The sequence below is a fragment of the Talpa europaea genome (assembly GCF_964194135.1).
Source record: "Talpa europaea genome assembly, chromosome: 3".
Classification (NCBI taxonomy): Eukaryota; Metazoa; Chordata; class Mammalia; order Eulipotyphla; family Talpidae; genus Talpa; species Talpa europaea.
The window spans coordinates 37622151-37645038 of NC_140069.1; the positions used below are offsets into that span (position 1 = coordinate 37622151).

At 36.5% G+C, this 22888-nt stretch overlaps 1 protein-coding gene across 1 annotated transcript in view; it reads left to right on the forward strand.

The window, feature by feature from the left end:
- The window catches only part of CNGB3 (cyclic nucleotide gated channel subunit beta 3), a gene marked incomplete at both ends in the record, with an annotated part of 123068 nt that overhangs the window by 37658 nt on the left and 62522 nt on the right, over window positions 1-22888 (forward strand). Inside the window, 4 exons of the mRNA XM_084230544.1 lie at window positions 6873-7027; window positions 8358-8510; window positions 9339-9547; window positions 20647-20697. Of these exons, the coding sequence (XP_084086670.1) occupies window positions 6873-7027; window positions 8358-8510; window positions 9339-9547; window positions 20647-20697 (568 nt within the window). The remainder of the gene's footprint in view (window positions 1-6872; window positions 7028-8357; window positions 8511-9338; window positions 9548-20646; window positions 20698-22888) is intronic.

Sequence of the window (22888 nt, forward strand, 5' to 3'; positions counted from 1 at the left end):
AAATTTTATAGCAAATATCACTTGAATAAGAGTTTAAAAACCATGTAGCATGATTGGAACCATAATAATCATAGCCATTTATCAGTTGTAGGCACTCTGGGTCCAGTTATTGCTAGAACACCAAACATAGATTTCTACTCCCCAAAGAATCTGTATATAATTGTGCTGAAAACAATCTCTCACTCTCAAATAGCAAATTAAAAATAACAGCACCATAGGGCTCTGCAATACTTTTACATTACTTTTATACTTTCCTTGTAGCCAATAGGATGATTCTGTCACATTCACTAAGAGGAATCAAGTTGCAAATGCAAATTTATGTGACTATTGATGTCCCTGATTTACATAAAAACCTGTGATGCACATCCAAGATCTGTACTGACAAATAGATCAAATGGTGAACTCCATCAACCGTGCCCACATGATTTATGAGTAAATTTTACCATGATGGACTGTTATGCCCTTCAGAAACTAGGTTATTTGAATTGAATATTCTATGTAATACAATATATGACAAACTATACAAATTATTTGCACAAGACATGGTAAGGATGTTTGACTGTAAAATTTGATGACAGTGTTCATCAGGAGAGTAGCCTGCTTCTCTGAAAGATGTTGGAAATTCATGTTATCGTACCATATGGTGCTCTCTGTTGTCCACAATTTTCTCGAGGATTCATTTTTCCAAAATTTATCATTTTATTCTCTCTACAAAATACTAGCTTCTCTTACATATGTGAAAATGAAGTTAAAGTTATATCATTCATTCTTAACAAATTCACCCTCTAGCACATGTTAAAATAAGACCCAAATGATTGAATTCTCATTCAGTTGTTTTCCATACAGTCTAGTTGTTCTCTACTATTTTTTCATTTAATTAATCAATTATTTTTAACTGAGGTAATATTGGAGTACCCCCATCAGGTATATGGTTATAGATAACTTCATGCCACAATCAATGTCTCTGGAGACTATTTTTAGCTTGAAGTGCATTTTAGCTGATAGATGTATAATGATCCCTGCCGTTTTTAGGATACCATTTGCTTATAGGATTGTTGTATTCATTTTTATTTTGAGCCTATGTTTATCTTTGGAGCTCAGGTGAGCCTTCTGGAGACAGCAGAACTTTGAGTTTTATTTTCTGAACCATGCAACCACTCTGGGCCTTTGATGATGAGCTAAAGGAATTATTTATGCACACATGCACAGATACAATTTTATTTATATATATATACATATATATATATATATATATACACACACATCCATTTAGCTATTTGTTTTGCAGGTGTTTTGTTATTTGTCTCTATTCTTTCATTATTCTCTTTTTTCCCTTGTACTTTGATAGCTACCCTTTGTTTAATATTTGAATTCCATTTTGCATCTTCTCGTTCATATCTTATAGGAATTTTTGTTCTGAAGATACCATGAAGTTTTTCCATGGGATTCTATACTTACATTTTTATATTTAAAACACATTATATTTGATCTATTTCAATAATTCCAATTTTTGCTCTCCCCCACATTTTGTTTTTGATGTCTTATTTCTTCCTCACAGGGCTTCTTTTTTGCTTTGTAGAAGTCCCTGTAGTATTTCCTTCAAGGTCAGTTTAGAGGAGATTGTTGTTAACCTGGCATTAGCCTAGCTTAGTAGAATATTCTTGCTTGGAGATCTTTTCCTTTTTGGCATTTTGTATATATCATGCCATCCCTTTTGGTCTGTAAGACTTATGCTGAGAAATCTTGTGATAATCCTATGGGGGATCCTCGTACATGTGATTCTTTGTTTTTCTAACTGCTTTTGGGACACTCTGCCTTTATCTTTAATTTCTTTCATTTTAATTCTAATGTGTCTGGTTATGTGGCTATTTGGGTATATTTTGTTTGGAATGTTTTGAATTTCCTGGACCTGGATATCTGTTTCCTTGCCCAGTTTTGGAGAAATTCTCACCTATTATTTCTTCAAATAGGAATTGTTCCCCTTTTTTCCTCTCTTCTTCTTCCAAAATTCTTATAATATGAATGCTATTCCTCTTGATGCCATCCCATAGTCTCTTGCTATCTTCATTTATTTTTTTTTTCTTTTTGCTAGTCTTTGAGGCTTTCTACTGTCTTGTCTTCCAACTCACTGATACGGCACAATTGCTTGGTATTTTTTGGTGTGTGTGATTTATCTTTGTACATGAAATTCCCCATAATTTGTGCAGATCAGTAATAAACAAAGAGGGAACAGTAGAAGTGGTTTTATGCTGAGTAGGAGTATTTTGGACCTCCCTGGTGGCACAAGGAGTTGGGACACAACCTATGAAGCTATCCGCAGCCACTGTAGAGCGAGTTCGATCCCCAGCCAGGGAGCTACCCATATGGCACAGCAGACCTCTCCTGTCTTACCCACTGCTCCCCTCAGTGTGTATTTCAGTCAATCTGCCTGTTCTGTTCCCCACTCTGTCTCTGGTGAATCTTCTCACCCTCCATACCTCTGGCCTATACCCCAGTTCTTGTATGCATAAATAAATCAATCTTTTTTTAAAAAGAGCAGGCGTATTTTCCATCAACATTATTTAGAATTATTAGTACTTGCTGATTTAAAAAAGAGAAAACTGACTTTCAGTTGTACAACCCTTTATTAAATGTCCTACAGTCATCCTCCCCCCTTTATTGCCTCTATCTAGGGAGTGTAATCCCCATGAACTTCCCATCACTTCACCTCCTCACTGTACCTCTTCATGTAGTAAGCCATTTCTGTAAGATCTTCTCTTTGTGTTGTTTTTAGAGTGGTTATAAGAATCATTGCTAGAAGGAGTATAACACTAACTCATATTTGGACAGAGTCCCCATTCCTTCCAATTTTTTGATATTTACCTGGGATCAGTTTTGCTTCTCCAGTTCAAATCCTGTCACACTGCTTCTGTCTCCATCTACTTGGTACAGGTTTGGTGAGAAAGGAGACAACATACATCAGTATCCGAATATGACTCTTAATGTGATCATACTAATGGCTGACCATGACCACATCTGACCTTTTTATTCCATTCCTTCCCAGGATAGAGCACTTCCAAAAGTCCTCTCACTTTTCAGTATCTCCTATTAGTATCTTGGGCAGTGGTCTTTTTCATTAATAATAACAATAGCTGCACATTTCTAAGCACTTAATAATTTATGAGAATTAACTGAGTTAACATATAAACATAAGTGCTTTCTGTCTTTAAGAATCTTCTCAAATTTCCTGTTTTCCAGCTAGCAATTCTTGTTTTCCAGCAATGTAAATTCTTAAAATTATTTGTCCTCTCATTTCTAGAGATTTATGACAATCAGCCTATGATCTTGATCTAATATTTTAAATGTTTCTTAAAATAGTTTTAAGAAGCTATTTTTAGAGATGTGTGTGCATTCTGTATAATCTGCCTTGGCTACCACAACAAAATACCACAAATTGTGTGGCTGAAATAACAATAATTTACTTTCTCACAGTTCTTGGTACTAGAAATCCAAGATGAAAGTGCTTTTGAGGCCTCCCTGGTGGCACAAGGGGTTAAGACATAGAACTATGAAGCTATCCACAGCCACTGCAGCATGAGTTTGATCCCCGGGCAGGGAGATGACCCACATGGTGCAGCTAGACCTCTCCTGTCTCTCCTGCTGCTCCCCTCAGCAGTGTATTTCATCAGTCTGCCTCTTCTGTTCCCCACTCTGTCTCTGGTGAATCCTCTCACCCCTACACCTCGGGCCTGTACCCCAGTTCTTGTATGCATAAATAAATAAATCTTAACAAAAAAAGAAAGTGCTTTTGGGGTTTGTTTCTGAAGTAAGTCATCTCTTCCAGTCTTTTGGGTGACTTCTCACTATATCCTCACATGGCCTTTCTTCTGTGCACGTGCAAGAGAGAAAAAAGCACACTCTTATTGTCTTTTCCTCTTCTTATAAGGTTGTCTTTTCCTCTTCTTATAAGGACCCCAATCTTGTAAGGTTTACACCCTTCTGCCTCCATTTAACCTTAATTATCTTTCTAAGATCCCATCTTAGAAATATAGGCACAATGGGGATTGGGACATCAACATGAGTATGGTGGGGGAGAGAGGGTTCAATTCAGTCCATAGCACATTCTAAGAACAGATTTTAAATAAAGAAAATAACGATTTACTCAAGAGAAGCTAAAAAGTGAAAATAAATATAAGAATATATATAAAGTAAAAGAGAAGAATATTAAGTAAAAAGCTTCAAAGTGAATATAGAATATGTTGTCTTTCCTCATGTAACATAGTATACAACAAATGTGTTGAATAAATGAATAAGATATTCCAAATGCACCTTGGAACTTCCCCAAGGCGCCAATTTTCAGGAACATTAGTGGATACATTTTTTATTCTTCCAGCTCCCACTATATGGGAAAAAAGTGATAAAACACACTTGTTGCTTACTTTACTATCAATACCTGAAATTAATAGAGAATTTAAGATGTTTATTGAAATGAAATGTATTAGTACTGTGACGATTTTAATTGTATTAGTACTGTGACTATTTTATGTTTATTTTAATATGTTTATTCTTATTAACAGTAAAAGTTAATATCATGGACACAGCCTCCACAATTAGAGATTAACAAAAGAAAACATCTAGAAGGTAGACATCTGGAAGAGGTTCAAAAATAAGCTCTTGAGTCATAACTGCATTGTAGCATGTCCTAGACAGATAAAAAAATGACTTAAGTAGGGAAATTTGCATCATAATATCCATATGTGGATCACCAGACTTACCTACTAATGTATACAAACAGTATCATATGCACAAGTGAAATGTAAACAACTCAAAATCTTCATAGATTTTGAGGTAAATGTGAAAAGAATGAGACTTAATTGAGTTATGTTTATATTGACCTAAATTTGCTTTAAATTTCTAAATAAATCACCAAAGCTATTATACATTGGTAAAAATCAGAATCTGTGCTAATTTCAAGTTTTCTTATTCAGAAGTTTATTTCTACAAAAAACGTTCACTTATTCATGTACTACTACCCAAAAAAAAGCAGTTTTCTTGTCTTCAACGGTAATTTTTTTTTTAATTTATTCATTTGTGCATACAAGAGCTGGGGTACAGGTCAGAGATGAGGGGGGTGAGAGGACTCACCAGAGACAGAGTGGGGAACAGAACAGGCAGACTGACTGAAATACACTGCTGAGGGGAGCAGCGGGCGAGACAAGAGAGGTCTGCTGCGCCATGTGGTTTCTCCCTGGCCGGCCACGGATGAAATATGTGCTGCAAAGGCTGCAGATTGCTTCATAGTGCAGTGCTTACCTCCTTGCACCACCAGGGAGCCCCAAGTGTAACATCTAAGGACAGCTGTCTGAATTTAATTATTGTGAAAATAAATTTAAAAAAATGTGTTTTTTTACAAAACTTCCCACATTGGAAGTTACATTGGAATATAATATTCTTCATTTAATTCCATTCTTTTTTCAACAAGACAGAAATATTTAATTCTAAATGACTTTATCAACTGGAATTTTTTAAACAAGTCATTGAAAAATGAATTAGTTCTCAATTAAACATTAAGAGAAATCCAGAAAAGTAGAGTTTGCAGAAAGTCAAATTTTACTCAGAAATTTTTTATAGGAAATAAAAACCACTTTTAAATGAATTTGGGTGATAATGGAATAATAAGGCTTTGGGGAATATAAAATACTATTTAGAGAACAAGGGCAAATTCTAATTACTTTTCACAAACTATTTATTAAGACACATGGTGGAAATGACAAAATTGAATGACATTATGTATTTCCTCAACCAGCTTTCTGAAAGATTAACAACCAACTCTTACTTGCTCAAATGAAAGTCCTATAGTTCTTATCTTACTAACTTTCTATACTGCATGAGACACCACTAATCTCCTTTTCCAAACTCTTAGCTTCCTGATTTTTGTGACATTTTTCTCTCTCAGTTCTACCTCTTTAATTGCTACTTCTCAGCTCCTTTTCTTATGCAAATTTCAATGTTGTTGAATTTCAATGTTGTTGAATTTCAGTGTTGTTGACCCCTTACTCTTTCCTTGTTTTATGCAGACTGTTATCAATAATCTGATCCACTGTGTAATTCCCACCATCACAACAGGTGATTCTTAGTTCAACATCTCGGGTTCATTCCTCCCTACTGATTTCCAGATCCAAATTCTCAACTGGCTGCTAATATTGAATGTATTTAAAAGTAAAATATGCCTTACAATTTAAATCTCTGTCACCAGCTAGAGAAACATCCTGTTTTAAAGAATTGCATCAAGCCCACCTTTATATTACCCTTATGTAAAGTCAACTGAAGCATCTAATACAAACTATGGAGTAAAATACGCTATATTCATCATTCAAGGGAGATGTGCAACACATCCACTAAGAGGCCATCTTAGAATTCTGCCTACCATGGAAGCTATCACTTTTTTCCTTCTAATTCACAAATTCATAGCAGGATCACTCATCAAGATCCAATTTGGTCCAAGAATGGTCATTTGCTACTTGTGGATTTTAATTTTTCAATGACAAATCTGTATCCCACCAGCATCATTTCCATCTACCTTAATTCTTTTTTTTAAAGATTTATTTATTTATGCATATGAGAACTGGGTTTTAGCCAGAGATGTAGGGGGTATATGTGAGAGGATTTACCAGAGACAGAGTGGGGAGCAGAACAGGGAGATCTACTGGAATATACTTCTGAGGGAAGCAGCAGGTGAGGCATAATATAACAATGTATATTATATTAATATAATATTTTATATATATAACATAAATACATACATACTTATGGAAGGTGAAGACTAACTAAATAGCTTCTCACTATTAATCTCTTTATGAACCCATCTCTATCACTATTTTCCCCTCATTTACTCCAAATAGCAAACCATCTATAGCACCTGTTATAAATGAGTATGCTGATGCCCAGCTTCATGACCTGGTGAGAAGGATGCATCAAAGAACAATGCTCTACAAGAAAAAGTTGACAGAAGGAGATATATCCTCACCTGAAGCCAGCCCCCACACCGGTAAGCACTGTTTCATCAAAGTGCTGGGGAGAAGAAAGTTATGAGAGAGATGTTATCTTCAAAGTGTTTTACTTTGGGTTCCTCCAAAAGCAAATCCTGAGACAATGACTGAGGTATAATTGTTTATATTGAGGATAATACAGGAAGGTAGAATGCACCCAGAAAAAAAGATGGAAATTAAGATATGTTAATGACATGATTACTGGTGTGGACTAACCAAGATTGATTCAGCTGAAAATATCTGAAGATCACACCTAAGAATTATCATGAGACAGGCAGAGGCTGGGGCATCAATCCACCAGCTCCTGTTCTTCAGTGGTTGAAGGTTGCTATTGGGGCATTTTGCTAATTCCCCAGCATTTTAGGCAAGCCAGCTGGGAGAAAAGCATTAGGCACACAGGAACACTCTGCTCATGACCACAATATCTGCTATAGAAGATTACTGTAAATATTAACTAGGAATACCCACAAAATACAAAGTACTTACTATAAAAACAGTACCTGAGTATGCAGTAGAGCAAAGAACATTAACACACTAATAACATAAGTGGAGGAGAAATTATTGATCTCTCAAATAATCATACCAATACATTTATAAAAAATTAATCATACCAACACATTTATAAAATTAAAAAATTGGAGCAAAAAAGTGATAAATGCTATGGTTACATCTATGTAGAAAACATAGGCATCAACCAAGAACAGAGGAAAGCTTGATTGTTTAATATCAAATAAGTAAAAATGAAATTGATAATTACATAGGATGGAGTTGAGGGCTTCTATATAGTTCTGTGTAAGGGAGGTTCAATTTCCAAAATAAACTATGTATTTATAATCATTTCCTTTTAAATAGAAGAGACTAAAATAAGACACTATCATTGTAGCTTGATAAAGATATACTTAAAAGAATATTTTAAGCTTTATTTATCCATAGCTTGAAATATCTGTATAACACTAAAGAAGCATGACACTAAAACCTGTGAAATAGTATAGTATAATGTTTATGTTTGATGTAAATCTAAAATTACTGACTTTACTTAAGTCCAAATATATGTGATAACCTAGTTTGTATTTAATATATTCCATTTATAACATCTTTGGGACAATTAGTGAAATTTAAAATTGTTGCTCATTTCCAAATTCCACTACTTTTTGTTATCTGGGTACTTTTCAAAAATGACACTATTTTAAATATCATAAAATGCCTCATCTGCCTGTATTCACATTGGAAGTTTCTGGAATGTTCAAGAATTCAAAACTTTGTGCTCATTTAGCTGATTTAAGTTAACCTTAAATCTGATTTTTTTATCTTTTCTTTTTCTGTATTAAGCAAAACCCACAACTGTATCATCAACACAAAACAGTGATGCTAAAATAAAAGAAGAACATTACTATGGCATGTTGTGTTGTAAATTCCAGAAGCTGCCTCTAACCAAGTACCTAAAGGAAATTAGACTTCCAAGAAGCATAGACTCATACACAGGTACTGTCAAAAAGTGGTCTATATCAGTAGGAGGGCTGACCATTACCAAGAACCCAAAGTGATAGATGGCATCCATTTTCCCTAGCCCACACTCAGAATCTTTCTGGAAAACAGAGTTTAAGCTATATAATCTCCAGTGGCTTCTTTTCACCACTCTGGTAAAAACAAGAGATAAAATATTCCTTCTTTTTATTAAAAACCAGTCCAGAGTATTTCCTGCCCTTAATTGAAAAGAAGACCCCAAATATTCAACAGTGTGTGTACTGATAACATCACCAAAAACAACCAAAACATTATAAAATGTCTGTCTCCTACCATGGCTTCACATTATTTAATTAATGTGGCTTCCCTTAGAGAGAGGAGAGCAATGTTCGAGGGGACTTGAACTGCCTTCATGGACTAATTCCTTGCTCTCCCCATTGCAGCAATACCACCTCAGGCAAAAGGTAGCCTTTCACCTACCTGCCCTGGTTAGTCCTGCACATAAGGCTAGCTGTTGCGTTTTCCTAGCAGGGCACATCTGATTTTTCTTAAGTTTCTGCTTTCCTGATCCAAATAGTACAGTTACCTGTACTTAGAGTAATCACTGCTCTACAGAAAGGAAAGACATTTTCCAATGTCAGGAAAGCTGATAAAGTCACTTCATATCATTTACAAAGCCCAGTGCTTCCTGCTATAGAGGCAGAATAGTGCTGAATATTTAATAGAGTCTCTTATAGAAAATTGCTTATCTCCAGCATAGTGAACCAACTTCACCAAACTAAACAAGAGAGTTATCTTAATCATTGTTACATGCCATTTGGACTACTTCAGTTACTGTTTTCCTAGATCGACTCTATCTCCGGTGGCTTTTACTCGTCACTGTTGCCTATAACTGGAATTGCTGGCTAATACCGTTGCGCCTTGTCTTTCCATATCAAACACCGGACAACACATGCTACTGGCTTATTATAGACATTGTCTGCGATATCATCTACCTTTGTGACATGCTATTAATCCAGCCCAGACTCCAGTTTATAAGAGGAGGAAACATAATAGTAAGTGAGATTCAGAAGAATCAAAACCTCACAAAATTGATAATTTTTATACGTTTATATAAACTAAATTAACAACATTGTTTCATTTAATGTTTGACTGACTGCGTGTATGGGTCTTTAACCACCGGAAACCACAATAACAATAACAGCAAACACTCACTGTGCTGGGGACCATGCATCCCTCGGTGCCTTATTTTGCTCATCTTAAAAATAGGAATAACTATAGTAGCCTCATAATGTCTGTGGGAAGACTGTATGAATTGATGGTATGTAAAGTACCTGGAACTGTGTCTGGCATCTTATGAGTGCATATTAAAGGTTAAGTATCATTATTATTCTACTTTATTTACTTACAATGCCTCAATGAATCCTTTCAACCTTATCCTATCTTATGAGGAAGATAGGACTTGTCCCATTTACAGATGAGGAAATTGAAATTTGGAGAGGGTGAGTTTAAGGCACAAAGCTAGAAAGTAGCAGAGGCAGGATTTAAGCCCAGACTTCGATTCTAAATTCCATGCTCATTACAGCTACACCATGCTGGTTCAGAGTGGCAAGATTTTCAGAATTTTATAATGCTTAAGGATACAAAGATAATGCCAGGTCTTAAAAGTTGAAACTGTACTCATAGTTTACCTAAATAATGTTTAGATATATAACTTATCACTGCAAAAAGAAAAAAAATAGTGTTATGAGAAAGCATTAGTTATAAGTTTTTTAGGATACAGTCTGTATCTTGTTTATCATTTTATAGTCAGCACCAACTACAATAATGCATATAGTACAGAAATCAAGTCCAAGATTTTAGACCTGGACATTCTGAGTAAACTCAACTTTAAAAACAAAGACTTCATAACCCTTTTTATCAGAGTAGACTCACTGCACAGTTCAAGATAGTGCAACTAGTCATATGTATCTATTCAAATTTTAAATAATTGAAATTAAATAATATTTAAAATTCAGGTTTCTCAACCATGCTATCTGTATTTCCAGTCCCAGCAACCTCATGTGGATAGAAGTTACTAGCTCATGGTTCTTTGAAAAAATCAATAAAATAGACAAACCCCTAGCCAGGCTCACAAAGGAAAAAAGGGAGAAAGCACAAATAAACAGGATCATCAATGAAAGAGGAGAAATCACAACGGACACAGCAGAAATCAAAAGAATAATCAGTAACTACTATGAACAGTTATATGGAAACAAGTTTAACAATCTAGAGGAGATGGACAAATTCCTACAACGCTACAATCACCCAACGCTAGATAAAGAAGAAATAGAACACCTAAACAGACCAATTACAATTAGCGAAATTGAAATGGTAATCAAAAACCTCCCCAAAAACAAAAGCCCAGGACCTGATGGATTTACAAATGAATTCTACCAAACATTCAGAGACGAATTAGTGCCTATCCTTCACAAACTCTTCCAAAAAATTGAGAAGGAAGGGACAATACCAAACACGTTCTATGAAGCCAACATTACACTAATACCAAAACCGAACAAGGACAACACAAAAAAGGAAAACTACAGGCCAATCTCCCTAATGAACACTGATGCAAAAATCCTCAATAAAATTTTAGCCATCAGAATCCAACAATGTATCCATAAGATAATCCACCACGACCAAGTAGGATTCATTCCAGGGGCACAAGGATGGTTTAACATCCGAAAATCAATCAACGTTATCCAACACATCAACAAAAAGAAATATAAAAACCATATGATAATATCAATAGATGCTGAGAAAGCTTTCGACAAAGTGCAACACCCATTCATGATAAAAGCCCTTGAAATTCTTGGGATACAAGGAACATACCTCAACATCATAAAGGCCATCTATGACAAGCCAACAGCCAGTATCATTCTCAATGGTGAAAAGCTGAAAGCAATTCCATTAAGATCTGGAACAAGACAAGGATGTCCACTCTCACCACTGCTTTTCAATATAATACTGGAAGTCCTAGCCAGGGCAATAAGACAAGAGAAAGACATCCAAGGAATCCAAATAGGAAAAGAAGAAGTCAAACTATCACTCTTTGCAAATGATATGATATTATACATAGAGAACCCCAAAAACTCCACAGAAAAGCTAATTCAACTCATCAATCAGTTCAGTAAAGTGGCAGGATACAAAATCAACACGCAAAAGTCAGTAGCCTTCCTATACACAAACAATAAATCTGAAGAAGAAGAAATCAAAAAAACCATCCCTTTTGTTATTGAAACAAAAAAAATCAAATATTTGGGAATAAATCTAACAAAAGAGGTAAAGGACCTATACAAAGAAAACTATAAAACACTGTTAAAAGAAATAGAAGAAGACACAAAGAAATGGAGAGACATCCCCTGCTCGTGGATTGGAAGAATAAACATTATTAAAATGGCCATCCTTCCAAAAGCAATATACAGATTCAATGCTATTCCAATCAAAATTTCAATGTCATTCTTCAAAGAAATAGAACAATTATTGATGAAATTCATATGGAATCACAAAAAACCCCGAATAGCCAAAGCTCTCCTGAAAAAAAAAGAAGGGAATGGAGGCATTACACTCCCAGACTTCAAACTATACTACAAAGCCATAATCATCAAAACTGCATGGTATTGGAACAAGAACAGACATACAGACCAATGGAATCGAATAGAAAATCCAGAAATAAACCCACAGATTTATGGTCAACTAATCTTTGACAAAGGAGCAAAGACTATGCATTGGAGCAAAGAAAGTTTGTTCAATAAATGGTGATGGGAAAACTGGGTCGCTACATGCAAAAGAATGAAGCTTGACCACTACCTCACACCATACACAAAAATCAACTCAAAATGGATTAAAGAACTAGACATAAGACCTGAAACCATAAAATATATAGAAGGAAATATAGGCGAAACACTACGTGATTTGCACATCAAAGACATCTTTACAAACACATCACCCAAAGCAGTGATAGTGAAGGCAAAGATAAACAGCTGGGACTACATCAAATTAAAGAGCTTCTGCACAGCAAAAGAGACAATAACAAAAACAAAGAGAAACCCCACCAACTGGGAGAACATTTTTGCGCCCAACACTAATGATAAAGGACTGATCACAAAAATCTGCAAAGAGCTGATGAGACTCAACAACAACAAAGAAAAGAATCCAGTCAAAAAATGGGCAGAAGAGCTAAAAAGAAACTTCTCTGAAGAGGAAATGCAAATGGCCAACAGGCATATGAAAAAATGTTCAACATCACTTGCCATCAGGGAAATGCAAATCAAAACTACCATGAGATACCATCTTACACCAGTGAGAATGGCACATATTAAAAAAACTAGCAACAACAAATGCTGGCGAGGGTGTGGAGAAAAAGGAACTCTTCTGCACTGTTGGTGGGAGTGCAAACTGGTCCAACCACTGTGGAAAGCTGTGTGGAGATTTCTGGACCTACTAAACATAGAGCTTCCATATGATCCAGCAATTCCACTCCTAGGTATTTACCCAAAGGACACAGAAACATCAATTCCAAAGAACACCTGCACCCCTATGTTTATAGCAGCACTGTTTACAATAGCTAAGCTTTGGAAACAGCCCAAATGCCCAAAAATAGATGACTGGATCAAGAAGATGTGGTACATATACACCATGGAATATTACTCAGCATTCAAAAAAGATAAACACATGCAATTTGCAGCAACATGGATGGATCTGGAAGGGATCATGCTCAGTGAAATAAGCCAAAAAGAAAAAGAAAAATACCGGATGGTCTCACTCATAGCAGGAATCTAGAAAACTTAAATAAGGGACCAGGAAAATGAATAACTATAAGAAAGTGAAAATCAAAATCAACAAAAAACTATGAACCAGAGACACTTTTAGGGGGGCGGGGGCGGGAGGGGAGGGATTGGGGTCAGAATGGGGGGGCTGCAATTGTATGGGGAATATAACAATAAAATTTATTATAAAAAAAAAAAAGAAGTTACTAGCTCAGACAGCATAGAATATTTCCACCATTGCAAAAATTATTACTGGATAGCACTATAAGGGATTAAGACAGTAATGAATCATGAACTCTCCATTGACAGAGCCAGACCACAGAAAGGAAGCCACATACCCCAAAGACAGGTGCAAATCATGAGACTATAAAACACCATCACAGTTGTTTTGTTTTGTCTTGCTTTTTAACTAATATGTCATCCACTGGCCTCACTTCTTTTCACTCTTCACCTTCAAAACTTAATCACATGCCACTTCTCAGCATCAAATGCAGTGGTCCACATTACCAACAAGTATTCTTACCCTTAAAGCGAAATCATCTCCTCCTGGATTTAGTCAATGTTGAGGGGATTTCACAGCTAAATCCAATCAAAGTCAAAAATAGAATATGTTGCTCTTCCGGCTCAAGGAGCCTGGGGAGCCGCGGGCCTCGTTGCAGACACGGCCAAGTCCAAGAACCACACCACACGCAACCAATCCCGAAAATGGCACATAAATGGCATCAAGAAACCCCGATCCCAAAGATACGAATCTCTTAAGGGGGTAGATCCCAAGTTCCTAAGGAACATGCGCTTTGCCAAGAAGCATAACAAGAACGGCCTGAAGAAGATACAGGCCAACAATGCCAAGGCTATGAGTGCACGTGCTGAGGCTATCAAGGCCCTTATAAAGACCAAGAAGGTCAGGGCTAACATCCCAAAGGGCAGCAGCCGCAAGCTCAGCCGACTTGCCTACATAGCTCACCCCAAGCATGGGAAACATGCATGTGCCCGCATCGCCAAGGGTCTCAGGCTTTCGCGGCCAAAGGGCAAGGCTCAAACCCAGGCCAAGGATGCGGCTGCAGCACAGGTCCCCAAAGGAACACAGGCTGCCAAAGGTACCCAGGCCTCCAAAGGTGCCCAGGCTGCCAAAGGTGCCCAGGCCCCCACAAAGCCTTAAGAATAGAGAACACTGTCTGCCCGTGTGAGGACAGAAGGACTGGTGTCACCCCTAGGCTGCTGTCTACAGGGCACTGGTGTCTTCCTGTGCTATTTGTACAAATAAATTTGAAGCAGAACCTACCAAAAAAAAAAAAAATAGAATATGTATTCACAAGCACATACCCAAATCTTTTAGCCTCTACCAGTTGGTCCCTTCCCCAGCTAGTAAAGATGCTTTCTTTCCAACAGATGTCCACCAGGATAACCTCTACACAGTCCCAGCAAGGATTACACAGAATAGATCCTGCAATGTCACAATAGGAAGAGCAGGGGCCTCACTGGTGGCGGAAGGGGTTAAGACACAACCTATGAAGCTAACCGCAGCTTCTGCAGCACAAGTTCAATCCCCGGTCAGGGAGATACCCACATGGCGCAGCAGACTTCTCCTGACTCGCCCTCTGCTCCCCTCAGCAGTCTGCCTGTTCTGTTCCCCACTCTGTCTCTGGTGAATCCTCTCACCCCTCCCCCCGCACCTCTGGCCTGTACCCCAGTTCTTGTATGCATAAGTAAATAAATATTTAGGGCCTCCCCTGTGGTGCAGCAGTTGAGCGCTGGGTTGCGAAGCTTCCCACAGCCTCTGCAGCGCCAGTTCGATCTCCGGCCACTGGTGAGGGTCCCACTTGGCACGCAGATCTCTCGTGCCACCCACTGCTCCCCTCAGCAGTGTACTACGTCAGTCTACCTGTTCTGCACCCCACTCTGGCACTGGTGAATTCTCTCACCCTCCTGCGCTTCTGACTGTACCCAGTGCTTGTATAAATAAATAAATTTTTAAAAATAAATAAATAAAATCTTAAAAAAAAAATAGGAAGAGCAGAGCTTCCAAGTGGCATCATGGGTTTATCTAAGCTTTTGGGAAAGAGAGACAAATTCTTTAATATCCTGAACATTTTTTTAATCTCCAGATGATCTTAAATTATCAAAAAAAAAAAAAAACCTGAAAGAAGTGAGTTTGGTTGTATATTTTTAAAATTATATTTTTGCTGGAAAAATCTCCCAATATTTGAAATCTTTCTTAGAAAGAAATACTAATAGCAAGAGCTAAAGCTGTAGCAAAAAAAAACCTATTCAAAATATTCCTTGTGAGAACTTCAGAGCATGAGTTAATTCACCAGCACTATCCCTAGAGCTCACAGACAAAGTGATGAATGATGATGATGGTGCACAAATAAGTAGTAAACAACACACCAAAAATAGGGGGGGAAGAGCACTAATTTCAACCTCCATTAGATGCACAAGGGGGGAGAAAATCAATGTTTGACAAATGGAAAATGACAAAATCAGTAAGGGAAGACTTTTATTTTCAATTTTCTAAGAGGCCTTTGCACACAATGGAGCGTTAATACCAAGAAAAATAACCAGTAAAAGCACACTCAATGGGATCTATTTAAAATGCATTATCATGAGCCACAAATATAAAGCAGGAACTAATTGCTTTGTTTGTTCAAAAGAAGTATAATTTTTTTTTAATTTAAAGTAGGTAGTTTGATTACATGCAAAACTTGATTACATCTTGGTGAGAAGATTATGTAAGCTAAGCACCAACCTGAAGTTCTCATTACATTTAACTATCTATGCTACCTTTGGTATACACCAAATTTTTTATTCAGTCCACAAACATTTATTAAATACCTACTTGTCCAGATGTTCCAGTGCTGGAAGATGGAAATAATTAATTCTGGAAGGGCTTGAGGGAAAACAGACAAATAATAGACAAATTGAGATGCTAAAGGCCACAGTGAAGGGAATTGGAAAGATTTAAAGATTTACATATTTTTCACAGCATGTATTCATGATATCTTTCTTCTGAAAATGTTGCTACACCAATAAAGAACAGAAATTTTAATCAAGGACCAACAAAACGTCCATTGTTTGTAATCCCCCATATAGATAGCAGAGTGTCGAAATGATAGTGGGAATTAGATATGAGAGTCTCACATCCACAAGTCTTTGCTAAACCTATCAATCACAAGGCGCTGTGGAAAGACTCAGTGAGATCTGGTGGCAGTGTCAATCAAGCTTGCCATTAAAGTCATTTGCTTTAGATACTTAGTCTTTTCAGTTACTATTAATAAACTTACCAGAAGAAAATTATCCACTCTTTTCTCTGTGATTTCTAAACTTTACTCATACTTCTGCTGTTTAATTGTTAAATAATAACTAGCCAAATTATGATACAGTAGAAACAAACAGACCATGGTAAAATTCCACCTCTGAAATTTACTAACAGCATTACTTGGAGAAAATTAATTTAACCTTTCTTTCTCATCCATAAAATGGTAATAACAGTATCCACCTCATAAACCTATTGTAAAGATTAAATAAAACAATGTGTACACCTAACCCAGTGTCTGGCATCTAGAAGATGAGTAGTAAATTGCTGGATGTATCATACAAATAAATGTCCAGACAATTAACTTCTACAGCCCATCTCCTACTGATATAGAAAGTAGAGAACTCTCTTTCTTACCCTACAATAAGGTTCTTGAGAGTTGGGACAGTACTTGACTTCCCTAAATTTCCTAGGAATGCAGGGAATATACTCAAGAAGTGTTTGAAGGAGTGAATGGTAATCTTGGTTCAAGAATATTTATTCCCAGAATAATTATTTAACCTCTATGATCATTTTTCAGATTAAATAATTTTTGAAACATTTCTGTTTTATGTGAAGTTAAGAAGTTTCTATGTCTTATTTATCAGAAGAGGTAAATAATAAGTAAATATAAAAATACCTGGGTAGAGCTTCTTCAAAAACTATATGCTGGTGGGCCTCCCTGGTGGCTCAAGGGGTTAAGACACAACCTATGAAGCTATCCACAGCCACTGCAGCATGAGTTCGATCCCCAGCCAGGGAGCTACCCACATGGTGCAGCAGACCTCTCCTGACTCTCCCACTGCTCCCCTCAGCAGCATATTTAAGTCAATCTGCCTTTTCTGCTCCCCACTCTGTCTCTGGTGAATCTTCTCACCCTCCACACCTCTGGTCTGCACCCCCGTTCTTGTATGCATAAATAAATAAATCTTTAAAAAAAAAAAAACTACTTGCTGGAAAAAGATTGTGTGCAATTAGCATATCCTTCTTAAAGTAAGCCTCCCCTGAAGAAACGTTGCCTACATATTGATGAGGCTTCAAAGAGAGAGAGAAATAAATCAGTGACATTTTAAAAATAAGAGCCTAATTGTTACCATTAAGTATGCTGATCCTTGTAAAGCTAATAATGCCAAATTTATTTAGTGTGCCAAGGAAGTAGGATTTTAAAATTGCTAGATGGCATTTTCATTTAATCTAGCAAGTTTTCGTTCATCTACATTTATTAAATCATAGAATCATAGATAATGCTGAAAATGAAAGGAATAAATGTGCTGAAAACATTCTTCCAGAGATGTGGGAGAGATGCTATTTTAACTTGAATGTCTATCTATTACATTTTTTTTTTTTAAAGGGGCATGTATTTTTATTTATTTATTTACTTGTTTGTTTGTTTATTTATACAAGCAATGGGCACAGTCAGAAGCGCTGGAGGGTGAGAAAATTCACCAAAGCCAGAGCAGGGAGCAGAGCAGGCAGAAGGACCGAAGTACACTGCTGAGGGGAGCAGCGGGCAGCAGGAGAGGTCTGCGCGCCATGTGGGACCCTCCTCTGGTGGCCGGGGAGCAGCTGGGGATTGAACCGGCACGGCAGAGGCCGCGGGCAGCTTCGCAACCCAGCGCTCAACCGCTGCGTCACCGGGGAGGCCCATATTACATATATTCTTTAAGGGAGCTGACTGATTTTACTGAAGCTTTTTTTTTTTTTTTAAGATTTATTAATTTATATAAAAACCGGGGTACAGGCCAGATGCGCGGGAGGGTGAAAGGATTCACCAGAGCCAGAGCGGGGAACAGAATAGGCAGACTGACGAAATGCACTGCCGAGGGGAACAGCGGGGGAGACAGGAGAGGTCTGTGGGATTCTCGCGGCCGAGATCGAGCCAGTGCTGCAGAGGCTGCGGACAGCTTCACAGTGAGGCACTCAACCGCCTGCGCCACCAGGGAGGCCCTGATTTTACTGAAGCTTAATATCTGTTTCAACTTAAACTTGTGTTTACATCAATATGTGACTCAGTAAGCCATTTTGTTTCACAAGGATAAGAAACATTAAAAGAACATGTCATATGTGTTCTAATATATTTCTGTAAAATTAATATACATACATGGGTAAAAATTCTACCCAAAAAATGGGAGAAATTTGAGGCAGGAATTGGGAAACTGGCTACGAATCTTTAACATTGCTCAGCAGATAAGTTAAATTATGAATTTGAACAGGCTGGATATTTGTTAGAAGATAATTGTTAGAAGAAGCTGCTTTCAGCTGTCCAACTTATAATACTTTGGTCAACTAATCAATAGTACATAGACAATTCCTTCCTACATATAACTAAAATATAAGAATGTCAGTCCAATATTAGAATAAATTCTTTTAGATCTGAATGTTAACAAATGCTTCCTTGAATGTTAACAAATTCTTCTATCGCTTATGACATTTATTGAGCACCTTGTGTTAAGAACTGGAGAAACAGAGGACCCTCTTAGGCAAATTAAAGTATGAAGGACTGGCAGACGAAAGAGAAGTGGTGGAGTTTTGTGATGAGTCATAAACAGAGATAATCCATGGGTGCTATGAGGCATAGAGAAAACCATGTGAAGATGAACCTGGACCAAATCATCAAGGATGATGTTTCATGGTATTATCTGCACACTCCTACTCCCACAAAAAAAAAAAAAAAAAGGATAAAAATAGGATCCAAGCTCTAGGAATAGCAAAAGCAGGCATCAAGGTGAGAAACTCTTGTGATGCAATGGAGAAACTACTAAACTGAGTGGTTGTGAGTGCTGCAGCAGAGAGTGAGACAGAGAAAGTAGAGCTTTCTTATACTGTGAAAGGGGTCTTGGATTTTCTTAAAATCATATAGTCATAGGATTTGACAAAATGGGGATTGTAACTAACCTTCTGGCCACCATTGTAAAGTAGATCCAGGGGAGCAAGTCTAAACATAAGAAAACCAGTGCCAAAGGGAGAGAATGAACATGAGTGAATTTTAGAAAGATGAATCAGTAGAGCTTGATTGCTGATTGATGAGGGATAAAGAAAAGTGGTTTGGGATTACTGACTAATGAAGAAGATGCTCCTAAGATACTCAGTAGTGGAGGAGAGATATAGTTTAAGGGGACTGGAAAATGATTAATTCATGTTTGGTGTAGGTTAAATTTGGTCTGAGCAGGACTGCTAAGTGAAGACAATAGGCAGTTATTTGTAAAAGATCAACAGATCCAGAAAGTGATATTAGATAGAGGTTTAGTAGCATCAACATGCGAGATGATCTCTGAAACTATGAAAGTGGATGACATTTTTCAGGAAACAAGTTTACAGAGAAAATAGCAGAGAGCTGAATTCTGGGAAATACTGTCTTTTAAATGGTTAGCATAATAATCCAAGGATATGAAAAGTTAGAACTGAGGAAGTAAACTAAGAATGACTTTCTGAATTCCTCAGTAAAAGAAAGTTTCTTTCAAGAACAAAATGTTTCAAAGACAAAATAATCCAAAAAAAGGTCTGTGCTTCAAAAATTGGATTCATCTTTTTATTCCTTTACCCTTCACTCATTAAATATTTATTGGTCGCTTTGACAATTCTAGCCACAGTTGCTACATAAAATCAACCTTATACTGAAATAGATTGCCATTTAAAGGAGTAGAGTGATTTTAAATAAATGGTGCCTGCCATAAAATTATGTTAAGTTCTATAAAGGGTCCTCTGAATATGATCTTTAGGTGGTCTTTGGTGGTTTTCACATTTAGTACTAGTCTTGAGCAAAAGTCAAATTTCCACCAATTGCCTTTAGGTGAGGAATTATAAAGGGAATGATTTGAAGTAAAGTAATGCAAATGACTCTGTTGAGGATCTTGAGTGTCACAAATAAAAGGGCAGGAACAACAACAATAAACACCACGAAGATATGGGAAGATAGAGAATATTTAAATGTTGAAGTTCAGTTTGAAGGAACTCTAATATATCAAAATATCCTTAAATAATAATAGCTCTAAATATCCTTAAATAATAAAATAATTGATGAAATTTGCTAAAATTAATATGAAATACATTTCAGCTGGATACAGATGAGCTAAGGAGACATTACAGGAGTACTACAAAATTTCAGGTAGGTGACTTACAGTTTCAAAATTGTTCAAGTAATCCATTACCATTTTGACTTTAAGGCACACCTATTGATTACCAAAAAAAAAAAAAAAAAAAAAAAATCTGCTTCCTTTCTGAATCATAGACTTTCTAACAAATTTTACAAATGAAGTTTTATTAGAGAAAGACAGGCCTGAAGTTTTTGCTTCTAATAAGAAGATATTCTTTCTTGTATGTGTATATAATTTGACACATGGTCTTTATTAGACAGAACAAAATGTTATTACCCACATTTAAATGTCAATGAAGGAGTATAGGATAGACTTTATCTTGTTTATACAGATGTTAACTTCAAGTCATGTAGCAAGATGTTGTGAAAATCTACAAAGTTGTCTCTACCCCTATTACTTTCTTGTTCCTGTAAGCACAATAAAAGGAAGCAGTTATTTTGATAACAAAACTTCTTCATTTTGCCTCCAATAACAATACAATAGTATGTTTTTCACCTGTAATTACATACAAATAATTACTTAAGTAAAACTAATAAAATAAGTACTTATCATTTATCTGTTCCTAATAATTCTGGGAAATAAGCAGAGGTTGGGAATTATCCAAGGTTGTTTCAATCTATATAAGCTAACTCCAGCCTCTCACTTCATAGACAATGCTTTAGTGGCCTCAAATTTTAAAAAAAAATTCAAATCTGGGGTCAGGGATTAATCAGCATTGACATGGTGATTAAAATCATTTCAGTCTGTTTTTATCTCTAAAACTTTTCTTTGTAAAAATAGTGCCACATATTTAGACATAAAAGATCTGCAATACTTTGATGAATATGCTCTGAAAGTACCACAAAGTTTATTCCAAACTCTTAATCACCTTCTTGAATTTGAATAATGGTAATTAAGCCATATATTTAATTTAGACTTGTAAACATAACATTTTACATTTATTTAATTGTGAATTCCCTTAGTGCATGCTACCTGTCTTACGGTATTGTGTTATAGTTATCATTGTGATTGGTTAACAGCTTGTGCACAGAAACAAAATCTTACTCTTATTTCAACCCTAACATGCTTTGCAAAGTGGTTTGTACAGAGTTCAGGGTTGTTCAAGACTTAATTCAATTTTCTACAATTCAATGAGAAATACATCATCTCTGTCTACACATATCCATGCCAACATGTTAATAATATCGATTAATGACTGCATGCAGAATTTAAGTGTGGAGTTGAGAAATAGGACAGAGAGCAAGAAAAAAAAAAAAGCCATTATGATTTGAACCAGAAAACATAAGAAAATAGCTCCAACCTACTGCTTTCGTATTTGTGAGACATTATGTTAGTGACTATTCTCTACACTTTCAACTTCTTGTCAAGCTCAATATTTGTAGGATAAAATCAATGAGGTTCCATGATATAATGTAATTTCTAAACCAATACTCTTATTAATTTGTTAATAACAAACCCTTGACACTGGACTGCAAAACTAGGCAACAAGAAAAGGAGGCTGGGCACTGTAGGTGTGTGGGAAGGAGGGATCCCAATAGAGCATGGTGGAAGATTATTGGAACTTTGTTAGTGGGCATGGTATCAAAACATGTATTTGTAGAGGTCTGAATTCATAACCTCTAAAACAAATACAGTGATGTAACTTTACCTCACTAATAATTTTTAAAACTTTACCTCACTAATAATTTTTTAAAAAGGGCACAAGGGGTTAAGATGCAGCACTATGAAGCTATTCACAGCCTGCAGCACAATTTCGACCTGCAGCCACGGAGATACCCACATGGCTCAGCAGACCTCTCCTGACTCGCCAGCTGCTCCCCTCAGCAGTGTATTTCTGTAGATCTGCCTGTTCTGCTCCCCACTCTGTCTCTGGTGAATCCTCTCAACCCCTGCATCTCTGGTCTGCACCCCAGCTCTTATATGCATAAATAAATAAATCTTTAAAAATAATAATAATAATAATAGGAAAAATAAATAAAATCAAGAATGGACTTGATCTTTAGCCCAACAACCTCATGTCTAAAGCATTATTAAAAAATACTTTAACATTAGCAAACATGCCCTCTCTGAAGTACATATTACAGCTCAACAAAATTTCCAGAAAATTCACTGTCTATAGGAGAGATCATATGCATGAAGGTGGAAATTAAACATGTTGGAAGTGAGTTATAAAGTAGTGTTTCTGTTTCCATGGTACCACTA